The 14729-nt window shown below is 40.4% G+C and overlaps 1 protein-coding gene across 3 annotated transcripts in view; it reads left to right on the top strand.

Moving 5' to 3' along the window:
- TXNRD1 (thioredoxin reductase 1) overlaps positions 1–14729 on the top strand; it is a 71705-nt gene that overhangs the window by 42960 nt on the left and 14016 nt on the right. For all 3 annotated transcript variants that reach the window (XM_058741563.1, XM_058741562.1, XM_058741561.1), the window contains 3 exons: positions 7130–7237; positions 9834–9929; positions 14255–14389. In XM_058741563.1, coding sequence (XP_058597546.1) covers positions 7130–7237; positions 9834–9929; positions 14255–14389 — 339 coding nt within the window. The remainder of the gene's footprint in view (positions 1–7129; positions 7238–9833; positions 9930–14254; positions 14390–14729) is intronic.

Raw genomic sequence — 14729 nt, 5'->3', positions numbered from 1 at the left:
ATGTGCTCTATTAACTGTATTCCAAACAAGACATCGTTAAGACTGCTGTGTCTTTGTGACTTTGTTATGAAAATTGTCATTCCTGGAATCACACTGGGAAAAAATGAGCTTGACTAATCAAGTTTCAGCACTATTATTGTGTTCCATATTCTCATAATAGTTGGATTTTACCTTAATTTCATTATTACCAATTTCAGTATAATTTTCTAAATCTTTTTATGGCACCTATCTAGGCTATACAAGGATTTGGGGATCTAGGTGGTAATCATGTGCAGAGCTGCTTAAACCAGAATTCAGGCTTTATTACCCTGTCCTTTCTAAAAATATGTCTTCTGCTCTTGGAATGCTTAATGTGTTATATTAATGTTTTAAAGTGATTTTTTTAGTCATTGTAGGAAATTGAAACTCTTAAGTATGTTTCATGGGACTAGATGTCAAGGAAGGAATAAATATATTCTGATTATTTTTTAAGCTTATTTATTTTTTTTTTTTAATTTTTTTTTAACGTTTACTTACTTTTGAGACAGAGAGAGACACAGCATGAACGGGGGAGGGGCAGAGAGAGACGGAAACACAGAATCAGAAGCAGGCTCCAGGCTCTGAGCCATCAGCCCAGAGCCCGACGCGGGGCTCGAACTCGAAGACCGCGAGATCGTGACCTGAGCCGAAGTCGGACGCTTAACCGACTGAGCCACCCAGGCGCCCCTAAGCTTATTTTTTATTCTTATTTTTATTTTTTATTTTTTTTTTTTATTTTTTCAACGTTTTTTATTTATTTTTGGGACAGAGAGAGACAGAGCATGAACGGGGGAGGGGCAGAGAGAGAGGGAGACACAGAATCAGAAACAGGCTCCAGGCTCCGAGCCATCAGCCCAGAGCCCGACGCGGGGCTCGAACTCACAGACCGCGAGATCGTGACCTGGCTGAAGTCGGACGCTTAACCGACTGCGCCACCCAGGCGCCCCTAAGCTTATTTTTTAGAGCAGTTGCACGTTCACAGCGAAATTGAGATGAAGATCCGAGATTTCCTGTGTTAGTCCCTGCCTTCATACATGCATGGCCTTCCTCATTACCAACATTCCCTCCCTAATTAATTTTTTGAAAGGATTCCAGGAGCATAGATTGTAAATAATTTAGTCGCTACCCATTTTTCTTGCACATAATCATCATGGGTTGATTTATGTTGGTTTCGGAAACAGAAACCTCAAAAAATACAGCTTGTCAAATTTGTGACAAGCATTCCCAGCGCACCTGGGGTTAGTTTGCATAATCGTATAATAAGACCTCATGTTTTGAAATGAACAGGATTGAGGCTAAAAAGAGTTTGAATCCCAGATTGTCTGATCATCCAGGACGTGTAGCATCTGGTTCATATTACTGTTTGGGGTACATTTAACTGCTTCTTCGAGTGAGTCCTGTTTTGTGTTCATTGTTGCAGTTACTGACCAGTAAACTGAGAAAAGCATATCTACAGATATAGCTTGAGATGCATTTGATTTGCTCTTGACCCTGTGTCTTTGTGTTTCCCTAAAGTGGAGATATTTTTATATACCAACAAGAACCAAAGGGAGCACTTACAAAAATCTACTCCTAAATAAATTTTAAGTTAAAAGTAGCACAAAACTCTTCAAAACCTTTCCTGAATGTTTGCACCCGCTTTGGACATAGACAGCCTTCCATGTGTGGGTGTGGTGCTGTATTCTGTCCTCTGCTCGGTAGAGCAGGTGTTTTCTGAGAGGGCCAGAAGCTTTTATCAACGTCAGAATTTAATGTAAGTTAAAATTAAAAGACTCTTTTTTGTTTTTTTCCTTATCTGTAGTCTAATAATAAGACAGATGCTTGACCAAATAGGAAGATCAACAGGTGCTGCTCAGGTCTCTGAGTTTGAAATCTTACTGGTCTGTTCATCAGTGTAGTAAATAAAGTCGAAATGCCAGCAGGTATCAAGGTTAAATGTATTGGGGGAAATCACATATTTTTTTTTAAGCAACTGCATAATTCCTTTAATTTCGCCCAATGTGTGTGAGAACGTTAGCACATATCAGAGAGGTGAGGGAATCCATGCCTGCCTGTCTCCCGAAGAAGCAGCTGTCTTTGGAAAAGTTTAGCTTAACATAAACACCTGGCTGAGTTTAATCCCTTGTGGGATTTGAAGAGAGCCCAGATTGAATTGTGGGTGTTCGTGCCTTCCTCCAAAATTGCTGTCATCTATTCCTCATCGCTTCCCAAGAGCGTTCAGAGGAAAGGAGACAGAGTGTGACGTTTGAGTACTTGGGACATGCCTGGTAATGCGCTAAGTGCTTTGTATGCATTGTCTCATTCAGCCTCAGGGCAGCTATGGAGATTGCTGACACAGTCCAGGGAGATTAGGTAACTGTGCAAAGTCACAAGGCTGGTAGGCAGCCAAAGCATAAATGGAAGTCTCTAGTACTGCTGTCTCTCTCTTTTTTTTTTTACATTTATTTATTTATTTAAAATTTTTTTTTTTTTAATTTTTAACCTTTATTTTTGAGACAGAGAGAGAAAAAGCATGAACGGGGGAGGGTCGGAGAGAGGGAGACACAGAATCTGAAACAGGCTCCAGGCTCTGAGCTGTCAGCACAGAGCCTGATGCGGGGCTCGAACTCACGGACTGCGAGATCACGACCTGAGCCGAAGTCGGACGCTTAACCGACTGAGCCACCCAGGCGCCCCTACATTTATTTATTTTTTGATAGAGACAGAGCATGAGGGGGGGGGGAGCAGAGAGAGAGGGAGACACAGAATCCAAAGCAGGCTCCAGGCTCCAGGTTCCAGGCTCTGAGCTGTCAGCACAGAGCCTGACACAGGGCTCGAACTCATCAGCTGTGAGATCATGACCTGAGCCGAAGTCGGACACTTAACCAACTGAGCCACCCAGGCGCCCCTGTAGTACTGCTGTCTTACTCATGATGATTTATTGCCTAAGAAAGAAGATTTGGAAGGTATAGATTATAGAAGAATAGGGGATGGAATAGGAATGATGTTTCCTTACTTTTTTTTTTTTTTTAATTTATTTGTTTTGAGAGATACAGAGCACAAGTGGAGAAGGGGCAGAGAGAGAGGGAGAGAAGGAGAATCCCAAGTAGGCTTTGCGCTGTCAGCCCTGAGCCTGATGCAGGGCAACCCCACGAAGCTGGGAGACCGTGACCTGAGGCGAAACCAAAAGTTGGATGCTCGACCAACTGAGCCACCCAGGCACCCCAGCCTCCAGACTTTTAAAGAATCTACCAATTTGCAAACACCTCTGTAATGTGTAATTTTCCTAAATGAAGTGGAAAATACATCAGGAAAATTTAACTGAACCTTTTTAACACTTAATAATGATTAACGTCATTTTCAAAACTTAAAAATATTTGCCACTAAATACTAAATATTCCATTCTTTAGGGAACATAAATGAAGGAATGAAAAAAAAGTTTTTATCATTTCAAAAACTGATAGAGAACAGACTATAAAGCTGAGTCAGCCTGTGGATGACAGATATTCCACTAAGCCCTTTTTTTTTTTTTAAAAAAAAAAGCCCAATGGTAAGATACACGTACAAACTTTAAAGCACAGTGTGATGGGCACTTCAGAGTGAACCGTTGTTTTCTCTTGGATCTTTTTAGAATTGCTCTCAAACACTTGAAATTTATAGAGTAAACATTAGCATCTTTATTATTAAGGTGCTACTTTATTAGTTAACTCAGTTTTATAGTAAATATAAAATATTTTATGGTCACCTGGCTGACTCATTTGGTAGAGCATGCAACTCTTGATCTCAGAGTCATGAGTTCAAGCCCTGTGTTGGGTATGGAGACTTCTTAAAAGATATATTTATATATATATATATATATATATATATATATAAATATATATATAAAATATTTTCTGTGGAAACTCTGGAGCAGCTACAGTACACATATCTTCAAAAGTTCATTAAGTTGATTGTTGTGAAAACTGCCCAGTACGCTTTCCAGATAAAAGTATTAGAAACGAGGATTGCATTTTCCAGGCTAGGCCACAACGGTCATTTAAGTCGATTGGAAACTGCATTTTGGAACCTGGAAGAAACTGGTCTTTTTATGTGAATGCAGATTTCCATCTGATACACCTTTTTCTGCCTGAAGAATTTCCTTTCACAGTTATTTAGTGTGTGTCTGCTCCTAGTGAATTCGTTTTCTCCTCTTTGTTGTTGTTGTTGGTGGTTTTTGTTGTTGTTGTTTATTTTACTTCCATTTGGGGGGGGGGGGAGATATTTTTGCTGAATATTGAGTTCTAGACTTACTGTGTTTCTTTAAATATTTTAACAATTTGCCTACTATTTCTGGTTGCACAGATTCTGAACAGAAGTATGCTATCATTTTTATCTTTATTCTTCTTTAGATTTTTTTTGTTATCAGTGATTTTTAGCAATTAACTGCTAAATTATTGTATGTCTTGGCATGCTTTTTCTTATATTTATTCTGCTTAAGATTTGTCAGGATTCTTGGATTTATCTGTTTGCCTTTGTCATCAAGTTATTTTATTTTTTCCTCTCAGCCTCCAGTTAATGTTGGTTCACTCAGTATTATCCTATGGGTCTCTGATGCTCTTTTCATGTTCTTCCCCCCCCCCCCCCCCGCCTTTCTGTGCATTATTTTCTTAGCCTGATCAAGTTCAAGTCTGCTGATTTCTCCACTTCTTAGGCTATTAATTCTGTATTGTGTAATTTGCGCTTCAACTGGGTTTTTTCATCTCTACTAGTTTTATTTAAAATGTTTTCCTTTTCTCTCCTCAGCAAGTTCATGTTTTTCTCAGTTTTCTACATATTTATAGTAGCTCATTTAATGTCCTCTATTAATTCTGTCATCTATTTTTCAGTGTCTCTTTCTGTTCATTGATGTTTCTTGGTATTGGCTCACATGTTCTTGCTCCTTTGCATGTCTTGTTAATTTGGAAGGATGTGGACATTGTACGTTGAACATTTTAAATTTTTGGGTGCCAGGTTTTATTGAATTCCTTTATATGGTGTTCAATTTTGCTTTGGCAGCCTGTGAAGTTATATGGAATTAGTTTTATCCTTTTGTAACTTGCTTTTAAAAGCTTTTTTAGGGCCTGCCAATAACCACCTTTTATCTAGGGCTGATTTGGTTCCACCACTAAACTGATGCCTTTTGGAGAACTCCACCCCATTCCTCTTACTTTATGAATTCTTTCTGCTTTGGCTTCAGGGAACCGAAACTATTTCCAGTCCCATAAGGCTCTGGGGGCCTGCTGCTTACTGCTCTCCCTTGGTTCTTTACTCACCCTTGAATCCCTCCTGTGACACATTTACAGATCAGTTCTCAGCCCAAATCTCTGCAGATGTCAAGAGTTCTTTTTATGCAGCTCTGCCCTCGGGGGCTCCGCCCTGCAGCTTCCAGCCTCCGTAACTCAGAGATACCGCTGTGCTGTTTGGTTTCCCTCTTGTTGCACCCAGTCCTCAGGAAGCGCTCTGGGCAGTAAACTAGAGAAATCTCCAGGCTCGCCTCATTCGTTTCCCTTCTGTCAGGATCACAGTCCTGCACTGCCTGTCGTCCCGTGTCTGGAAGTGTTTGTCGCCTGCTGTTTGGTGGTCTAGTTGTTGACAGCAGGAAAGTAAATTGGTCCCTGGCATACCATTATGGCTGTACGTGGATGTCTGCCTTCACTTTTGTTTTGTTTTTTTTTTTTAAGTTTATTTCTATTTGAGAAGGGTGGGGGGACAGAAGATCTGAAGCGGGCTCCTTGCTGATGGCAGAGAGCCTGATGCGAGGCTCGAACTCACGAACCCGAACCATGAGATTATGACCTGAGCCGAAATTGGACACTCAACTGACTGAGCCACCCAGGCGCCCCTACCTTTATTTTGATTCAGAATTCCAAGGGTTTATGCTCTTTTTAGAGAAAAAGAATTATATTTATTGTTTCTAGAGGGAGACACATTTTTTTAATTGTTTTTTTTTTAACACTTACTTATTTTTGAGACAGAGAGAGAGCATGAACGGGGAAGGGGCAGAGAGAGAGGGAGACACAGAATCGGAAGCAGGCTCCAGGCTCTGAGCCATCAGCCCAGAGCCCGACGCGGGGCTCAAACCCACGGACCGCGAGATCGTGACCTGAGCCGAAGTCGGACGCTTAACCGACTGAGCCGCCCAGGCGCCCCATAGAGGGAGACACATTTTAAGGAATTTTGCACTAGTGTTTTAAAGAATGAGAATTGAGAATTGAATTTCCAATATTTTAAATGCAGAATGTTACTTATGAGGCTCACCTCTGTGTACAAATGTGACTGGTAGATTTTTACCCAATAGCATTTACAAACGTGTTTGGCACTTACATAATACCTTTTCCACAATTCACGTCTGTGTACTGGAGGCTCTGAGACATCAGTAGTAGTGAAACCTGTTTGCTTGCTTAGTCCAGCGCTTCACAGACTTGTTTGACTTCAGAACCCTTTAGTCATCTGCACTGTTAACATCATAAAATATGCTTTGGAAACACTGTCGCTAACCTTTTCTGTTTCTGTAGTCTTCATTACCGCTTCAGTGGCTGCATAATGATACACTGAGAGTATGAACCCCTTTCCTGTTTGCCCTTGGGATTTGCTAATCCCAAGAGACAGCCGCTGTTGAGTGCTGCAGAGTGCTCCATTAACGCACGTAGCTTTTTCTGGACGGTAAATTACTATTATAGAATGCTAAGAGTGGGGTTCTTGGCACAAAGGTAAAGAATGTTTTTATGGCTCTTAATAGGCATCACCTAATTGATTTCCCAAAAGAAGTCTATTAATTCCTGTCACCAAGATGAGACTCTTAGCGTCGGGTGCACTCGTATTGTTTTTGGCTGCTTGATAAAGGGAGAAGCAGTGCGTCCTTGTTGACATCGGTTGGTTGACGGATGGAGCAGGCACGACTGGTCTTGCCAGGTTTCACACCTTTCCTGAAATGATCACATGAGTTGATGGTTCTCAGCATAGTAGGTCTGATATTTGGGTTTCTGACTTCCCATACTTTTGGTAGAAATTTATTAGTCTGCTTTCCCCTCCTAAGTTTGAACCTTTTTTGCCATACACCCTTTTTTGGGTTACAATTTCTCCTGTTGTAACGCTTTTCTTCGTTTTGAACCAGTGTGACTATGAAAATGTTCCGACAACTGTGTTTACTCCTTTGGAGTATGGTGCTTGTGGTCTTTCTGAGGAGAAGGCTGTGGAGAAATTTGGGGAAGAAAACATTGAGGTAAGTTACACCCTCCTCTGTTAAGCTACTACTACTTTTTATTCAAAATTAAAAGTAATTTCAAGCATCCAGAAAGGGTGAAAAGTAGCACAAAGACCTAGAATACAGACTTGTGCTGTCAACATTTTGCCCACTTATTTTATATAAACTTTTTGTATTCTTTCTTTATTTCTGTGTGTCTTTGTGTATTATTTTTTCCTCCACGTTTGGTAAGTAAGTGAAATGCCTTTTTACTCCTGAATTCTTCAGTGTGTGTTTCCCGTGAACAGGGTATTTTCTTAAGTAACCACTGTATAGTTACCCTTTTGAGGAAGGTTAAGATCTACCTCTCATTTTCCAGTTCTGTCAGTTGACCCAGACTGACTACTTTTTTTTTTTTAATTTATTTTTGAGAGAGAGAGAGCAGAGGAAGGGGCAGAGAGAGGGAGAGAGAGAATCCCAAGCAGGCTCCACATTCAGTGCAGGGGCCAATGTGGGGCTTGAACCCATGAATTGTGAGGTCATGACCTGAGCCGAGACCAAGAGTTGGACGCTTAACCGATTGAGCCGCCCAGGTGCCTTCCTTCTACTTTTTAAAACCACTTTAACTAGTTCTTTTTATTATTAAAACAATATTGCTGGAAATAGGAAAAATACAGGAAAATACAAAGAAGAAAACTAAAAATTAACTACATTTTTACCACTCTAATAACAATAGTTGGGTATTTTTGTATCATTACCTTCTAGTAACTTTGCCCCAGTCAAGGAACATGCGCAAGAAATACGCTGTTTGTATGTATACAGTGCTACCCAAAGGGATTGCTGCTTTAAATCATTTAGGAAAAAAGTTACCAGTAAAACCTTCTAAAAGACCAGATTTGTAAATCAGAGTAAATTTTATGACATAAAAGTCTGGGTTTTTTAAAAAAATTTTTTTTTTTAACGTTTATTTATTTTTGAGACAGAGAGAGACAGAGCATGAACAGGGGAGGGGCAGAGAGAGAGGGAGACACAGAATCTGAAACAGGCTCCAGGCTCTGAGCTGTCAGCACAGAGCCCGACGCGGGGCTCGAACTCACGGGCCGTGAGATCATGACCTGAGCCGAAGTCGGACGCTCAACCGACCAAGCCACCCAGGCGCCCCTTAAAAGTCTGTTTTAAATCTCTTAAATCTTTTTCTTATTATATGCATCACTAGTAATATCTTGATCTAATTAGTATCACGTTAGTAACATCTGATTGTAAAAATAGTATATCCTCATAGGAAGTTTGAAAAATGAGGAAAATATAAAGAAATTTTAATTCAAGAAGAGATCATTGCTATTAATATTTTGGCATATTTTCTTCTAGTTTCTCAAAATATTTATGTGTTTATATAGTGTATATATACGTGTGCATGTGTAATTGTAGGTACATATGTCTTAATTTTTTTTTTAAGTGTGATTAACTTATGTGCATTTAATGTTAGGTCATGAGCATTTTTCCCTAAAAACAGCATTTTAAAAAATGACTTCTGCATTTTTGGATGCTATACAATAATTTAAGCTATACTTCTATTACATTGTTTCTAGTTTTTCACTATTACAAATAGAATGATGAACATCTTCATAATTCATTGTCCATTTCTCTAGATTATTTTCTGAGGATAGATTTCTATTGAAAGATACTTAAAATTTGAGGTTCTTAATGTATATTTCATATTTCTTGACAGGCTTTGGCTTTCATTTTATTAGAATTTGCATTTTTCGTTATAAAAGTAATACATTTCAGTTGAAATTTTGAAAATGGAAATAGCAAACAGTTACCCATAGACTAATGTCTGTAACACAGCAGTTGCTAGCAATTTGGGGTAATTTCTTTAATTATCTTTTCCCTGCATAATTGGTGTGATACTATGACACTATATTCAGTTTTGTAACCCACACTAAAAAAAAATTAACATTGCATTACAACCTTGAAGAACACTAGAATAGCTACATAATCAGTAAGTTTTTAAGAGGTAGCCAACCATATATATTTTGAATTGAGGGTAGCAGCTGGAGGAGGAAAACAAATCCCTGTAGTCACCCAGACTTAAGTTTATGAAACATCAATAAAAATATCTGCGTCCCTCCACCTTCTCATCTTCCTTCTTTTCTTCTCTCCTTCCTTTGGTGAATAATGCCAAAGGAGGAAATGTCTTTGGAAGCATTAAGCAAGGAGCTAGATAATTGCTCTAATTGTTCCTGGCACCTTGCTTGTTTCTTGCCCAAAGTTGTCATTTCTATACAAGATAGTGTTGGGTTTTTTTTTCCTTTTTTTTTTTTTTTTTTTTTTTTGATGGAAGACAGCAAGTAATTACCTGGCTTCTTTCTCTCATTTGTCTGCTCTTTGTTGTTATTATTACTTAAGGTTTATTCTTCTCAGGTTGAGATGTAATTAAGGGATGAGCTTATAGCAAAGAGGCTTAACCAACAAGTTTAAGGTCATTCACCTTCTACCAAATTCCTGTTTATTCCATGAATTTTATTCTTTAATGAAAGTATCAAAGAGCCTCCAGTGTTTTCAAACCACACTGGGTGTTTGACAAACATGTTTCTTACGGTAGTGGGTCTCAATTGTGTTTGTATCTTTTTAGGTTTACCATAGTTACTTTTGGCCATTGGAATGGACGATTCCATCAAGAGATAACAATAAGTGTTATGCAAAAATAATCTGTAATATCAAAGACAATGTAAGTGAAATCCTCATTTAATCCTTTCTCCAGTAATTTCATTTTGTTTTTACTATGTGGTTCTATTTGGATCCCATGATATACATTGCATTCCTTTCGTACTTTACCTGTTGGTCTCCCCAGCTGAGTGGACATTATCTGAGGGCAGGGGTCATGGTGATGCGCTTGATCTCCATTCAGTGTCACTGGCACAGGGCTCTGCCCTTGGTAGGCAGGCAGGCAGGCAGGCAGGCAGAACTTGCGGAGCGAAGACCGCAGAGACGATTTGAGAACTGATGTTTGTGTTTATTTTTAAAAAAAAATTTTTTTTTTCAATGTTTTTTATTTATTTTTGGGACAGAGAGAGACAGAGCATGAACGGGGGAGGGGCAGAGAGAGAGGGAGACACAGAATCGGAAACAGGCTCCAGGCTCCGAGCCGTCGGCCCAGAGCCCGACGCGGGGCTCGAACTCACGGACCGCGAGATCGTGACCTGGCCGAAGTCGGACGCTTCACCGACTGCGCCACCCAGGCGCCCCATGATGTTTGTGTTTATAAAAGGAAAGCAGTGAAGTCACTGTATAAAAATGAGAAGATATAAACGGAGTTACACAGGTTTGTATCCTAAGCAGCTGGCACTAATGAGAAAAGTGTAATAGGAAGAGCTCTTAATTGGGTTCTGGTTTCAGATTTTGTTGCCTGCTGCTGCATGTCAACCAGTAGCTGAAGGCCTGTGGCGGACTCCTTGACCTCATAGGGTTTGTTTCCACACCTACACGATGATTGAGTAAATTGTTGGTTTTCAGTCTTTTTTTTTCCTTCTCTTTTCTTTTTTTTTTTTTTAAGTTTAATTCTTTTTGAGAGAGAGAGAGAGTGCGAGCAGGGGGAGGGGCAGAGGGAGAGAGAGAGAGAGACAGAGAGAGAGAGACAGAGAGAACGAGAGAACCCAAGCGGGCCACATGCTGTCAGCACAGGGCCTGATGGGGGACTCGAGCTCCACAAACCACAAGATCATGACCTGAGCTGAAACCAAGAGCCAGACACTCAACCACTGAGCCACCCAGGCGCCCCGTCAGTCTTTGTTTGACTGCTGTCCCCATTTTATTTTATTTATTTATTAAATATTTATTTACTTAAGTAATCTCTCCACCTAACATGGGGCTTGAACTCATGACCCTGAGGTCAAGAGTTGCATGCCCTTCCCACAGAGCCACCCAGGCAACCCCCCCTTTTAAAAAAAATTTTTTTTTTAATGTTTATTTATTTTTGAAGGGGAGAGAGATACAGAGTGCGAGTGGGGGAGGGGCAGAGAGAGACGGAGACAAAGAATCCGAAGCAGGCTCCAGGCTCCAAGCTGTCATCACAGAGCTGATGCAAGGCTCGGACTCAGAAACCGCGAGATCATGACCTGAGCTGAAGTCAGCCACTTAACAGACTGAGCCACGCAGGCGCCCTGTCCCCATTTTATATTGTAACTCATAACACATGTATGTACACATCTTTCGAGAAGCGGTATTTCTAACTTCGTTGGGATCTTACCTTTTAAAAAAAAGTCCTGAGTAAAAATGTAAATGGTGCTGAAGAATCCATAGTTAAAAGCCCAATAAACTCATACTTTTCTTATTTTGAGATTTGAATATAATTAAACCATGTGTCCTGTTTAGAAACTACTCCAGACAGTAGTACAGGAAAGCCTGGATCCTTTACAAAAAAAGCTCATCCTAGATGCATTTAATAAATGAATGTACTGAGACACAGTTGACGTAAAGAACACTTTCATGCAGTTTTTTTCTTTGCAGACAGAAGTTTTATTAAAAGTATTTGTATGAGCGTGTACGTTAGCTATCATGCTACTGTGGACAGAAGGGGAAACTGATGTTCTTGCTGGCAGTCCGATCTCTGCCTCTAGCAAGAGCTGGTTCAGTTGCGTGTAGCAGTCAATTGAACCTCCACATTTTCCTTCAAACCAAGCAAATTTGTTTTAACCGTATGTAGTTCTTTGGTGTTTTTTCTTTTTTTTTTTAAGTTTATTTATTTTTGACAGAGACAGAGTGCGAGCATGAGCCAGGGAGGTAGAGAGAGAGACAGGGAGACACAGAATCCGAAGCAGGCTCCAGGCTCTGAGCTGTCAGCACAGAGCCTGATGCAGGGCTCGAACCCATGAGCCGTGAGACCGTGACCTGAGCTGAAGTCGGACGCTTAACTGACTGAGCCACCCAGGCGCCCCTGTAGTTCTTTGGCCTTTTTTTTCACTGTTGTGTCATTTGTTCAAGTAACACTTTTTAAATATGATATAAAGAGTAGTTTTCACTATTAATGAGCCCAATTAATTAAAATAGTCGAGGCCATAAGTAGGGTGGTCTTAGTCTCAGCTATTTTCATTGGCAAAGATAGCATTAGAAAAGATGAATACTTGTCATTGTTCTTTGGTCATGAGCAATCTTTTGGTTATTTTTAAGTGTATTTATTTCGATAGAATATGCGAATGCGTGTGAGTGGGGGAAGGGCAGCAAGAATGGGAGAGAATCCCAAGCAATGCTTCGTGCTGACGGTGTAGGCTCAAAATCATAAACCGTGACGTCATGACCTGAGCCGAAACCAAGAGTTGCTCAACCGACTGAGCCACCCAGGCGCCCTGTCATGAGCAGTCTTAAACAAAAGCATGCTTCTAGAACTTGACCATGCTTGGGACATATGCTTTATTCGCTTTGAGTCAGTCATTTCACAGTGTCTACATGTGCTTGGTTTTTCCAGTACTTATTATCTGCTAGGCTTTGCTTCTTTTTGTATGCTATTCTCTTTTTTTAAATATAAAATCTTTAACATTTACAGAAAGATAGGGCAAGTACCTACCACCCAGATTCAGTAATGTTTCCCTCTTGAAAGAGGGAAACCATGACAGAGGAAATGTTTATTGAGCACTTACTATGTACCCTGTACTTCTTAGAAATCTACATGGTTTCACTTAATTAATTCTTACACAGTCCTGTGCAGTATGTGTTGTTGTTATTCCTGTTTTATTGATGAAGAAACTGAAGCGCATGGAAGTTAAGTAAATGTGCTCAGGCTACTTGCCTAGTTAATGGCAATGGAACTCAGTCCCAGGCAGTGTTGATCCCATGCTATTAAGCATTATCCTATGCCTGTGCAATCTTTTGTATTCCTTCTCCATCCTGTACTCCTCACTCCTTGCCCCAGAGGCAACACTGTCCTGGAGTGTCTCCCCTGTTCACGGTTTTATGTTTGCTCCCCGTTAAATATTATGCATTGTGGTTTAATTAAGAATGGTATCCTCAGCTAAAAAGACAAGCCTGCAACTTTGATATATCTCTTTTTTTGAGATCTACTCATATTATCAGATGCAAATCTAGTTTATTTTCAGTGCAGTGTGTTTTGTGCTTTATCCATACACTAAACCCCTGATTGGCAGGATGAATAATGTGAGAGTCCATCGTGGACTATGTTACCATACTTTGGCAACTATTTTCCAGGCAGCGATTGAACCTTAGATAAGGCTCTGCACCCCACAGCCTGAGTTGCTTCATCTGTGATGAGGAGATTGGACTAGATAATATAGCTTAGTCATGAAAATCTGAACATTAGGATGCATCAGATTTCTCTGCCCTTGGCAGAGGTAGCCAGAGTCTGGGATATAGAGTTTATTCAAAGTAATTTCCATATAGGTATTTCAGAATTGCCAAACATTTCTCTATTGGTTTCAGAAATGTTTTCAGATTGGAAGCATCTTAAGTCTAACTGTGCTGTCTACCCCCAAAGCCTTAGTTAAAATGATTTTTAAATTTAAATGACTGCTTTTCTTTATTTAATTGTTTTTAGTTTTTATTTATTTATTTATTTTTTAATTTTAAGTAATCCCTACACCCAGCATGGGGCTTGAACTCCCAACCCTAAGATCAAGAGTCACATGCTCCACTGACTGAGCCAGCCAGGAGCCCCTAAATGGCTGCTTTTAAGCGTTCCAGCTATCATAGATAGTCTATCTGGAGCCTTGAGACAACCAAATAAAGGAGATGAGGACACATCTGCCCCTTTGAAAACATTTTCCCGAACATTTTGGTGCTTATGGAGTTGCATACATGTTGGCTTTTAATGATTTTCCCCCTCATCGCTCGAGGCCGGCTCTTGTCTCTTCCTTCTTGCTTGATGTAAGTACCACACTCTGTTGGCCCATGTTGGAGTACCTTCAGCCCAAATCGCTTTTGGCATCTGTAAATATAAGTCTTTGATCATTTCTGAACAGGGTTTTAGAACACACAGGGTTAATACGCTAGCCTGTTAAGGGGGAAAGAATCAGTGTGACCGTCTTCCTTTATTTTATATCTTAGGAACGTGTTGTCGGCTTCCACGTACTGGGCCCAAATGCTGGAGAGGTTACGCAAGGCTTTGCAGCTGCACTCAAGTGTGGACTGACCAAAATGCAGCTGGATAGTACCATCGGGATCCACCCCGTCTGTGCAGAGGTGGGTCACCTGTGCGTCGACAGCTCTGTTTAAAAGTGCCCGTTGCCTGGCTGGCAAGTGGCGGGTGTAGCACTCTGAACTGAAGCTGGGGTCTTTCTGCTACAGTGCAGCTACTTCCGTGCATCCTTACAGTTCGGCTCGTGATTGGGTACCTCAAAAAAGCCTTGGGTCTAGAAACCATTTTTCCTTTTCCAAATATTTTTCGTTCCTGATGGGAACTAGATAGTGGTAGCATGCTATTAAATGGTAGGAATGATGGTGGGGATTTATTTACAGAGATTCAACCTTTTATCGCGTCTCCTCAGTTATTTTCATGGCTGGCAGCGACTGGTGCCATTCA

This window comes from Neofelis nebulosa, chromosome 8, assembly GCF_028018385.1.
Source record: "Neofelis nebulosa isolate mNeoNeb1 chromosome 8, mNeoNeb1.pri, whole genome shotgun sequence".
Taxonomy (NCBI): domain Eukaryota; kingdom Metazoa; phylum Chordata; class Mammalia; order Carnivora; family Felidae; genus Neofelis; species Neofelis nebulosa.
Note: the sequence above shows the minus strand (reverse complement) of the source record. Positions and strands in the feature narration are given on the sequence as shown.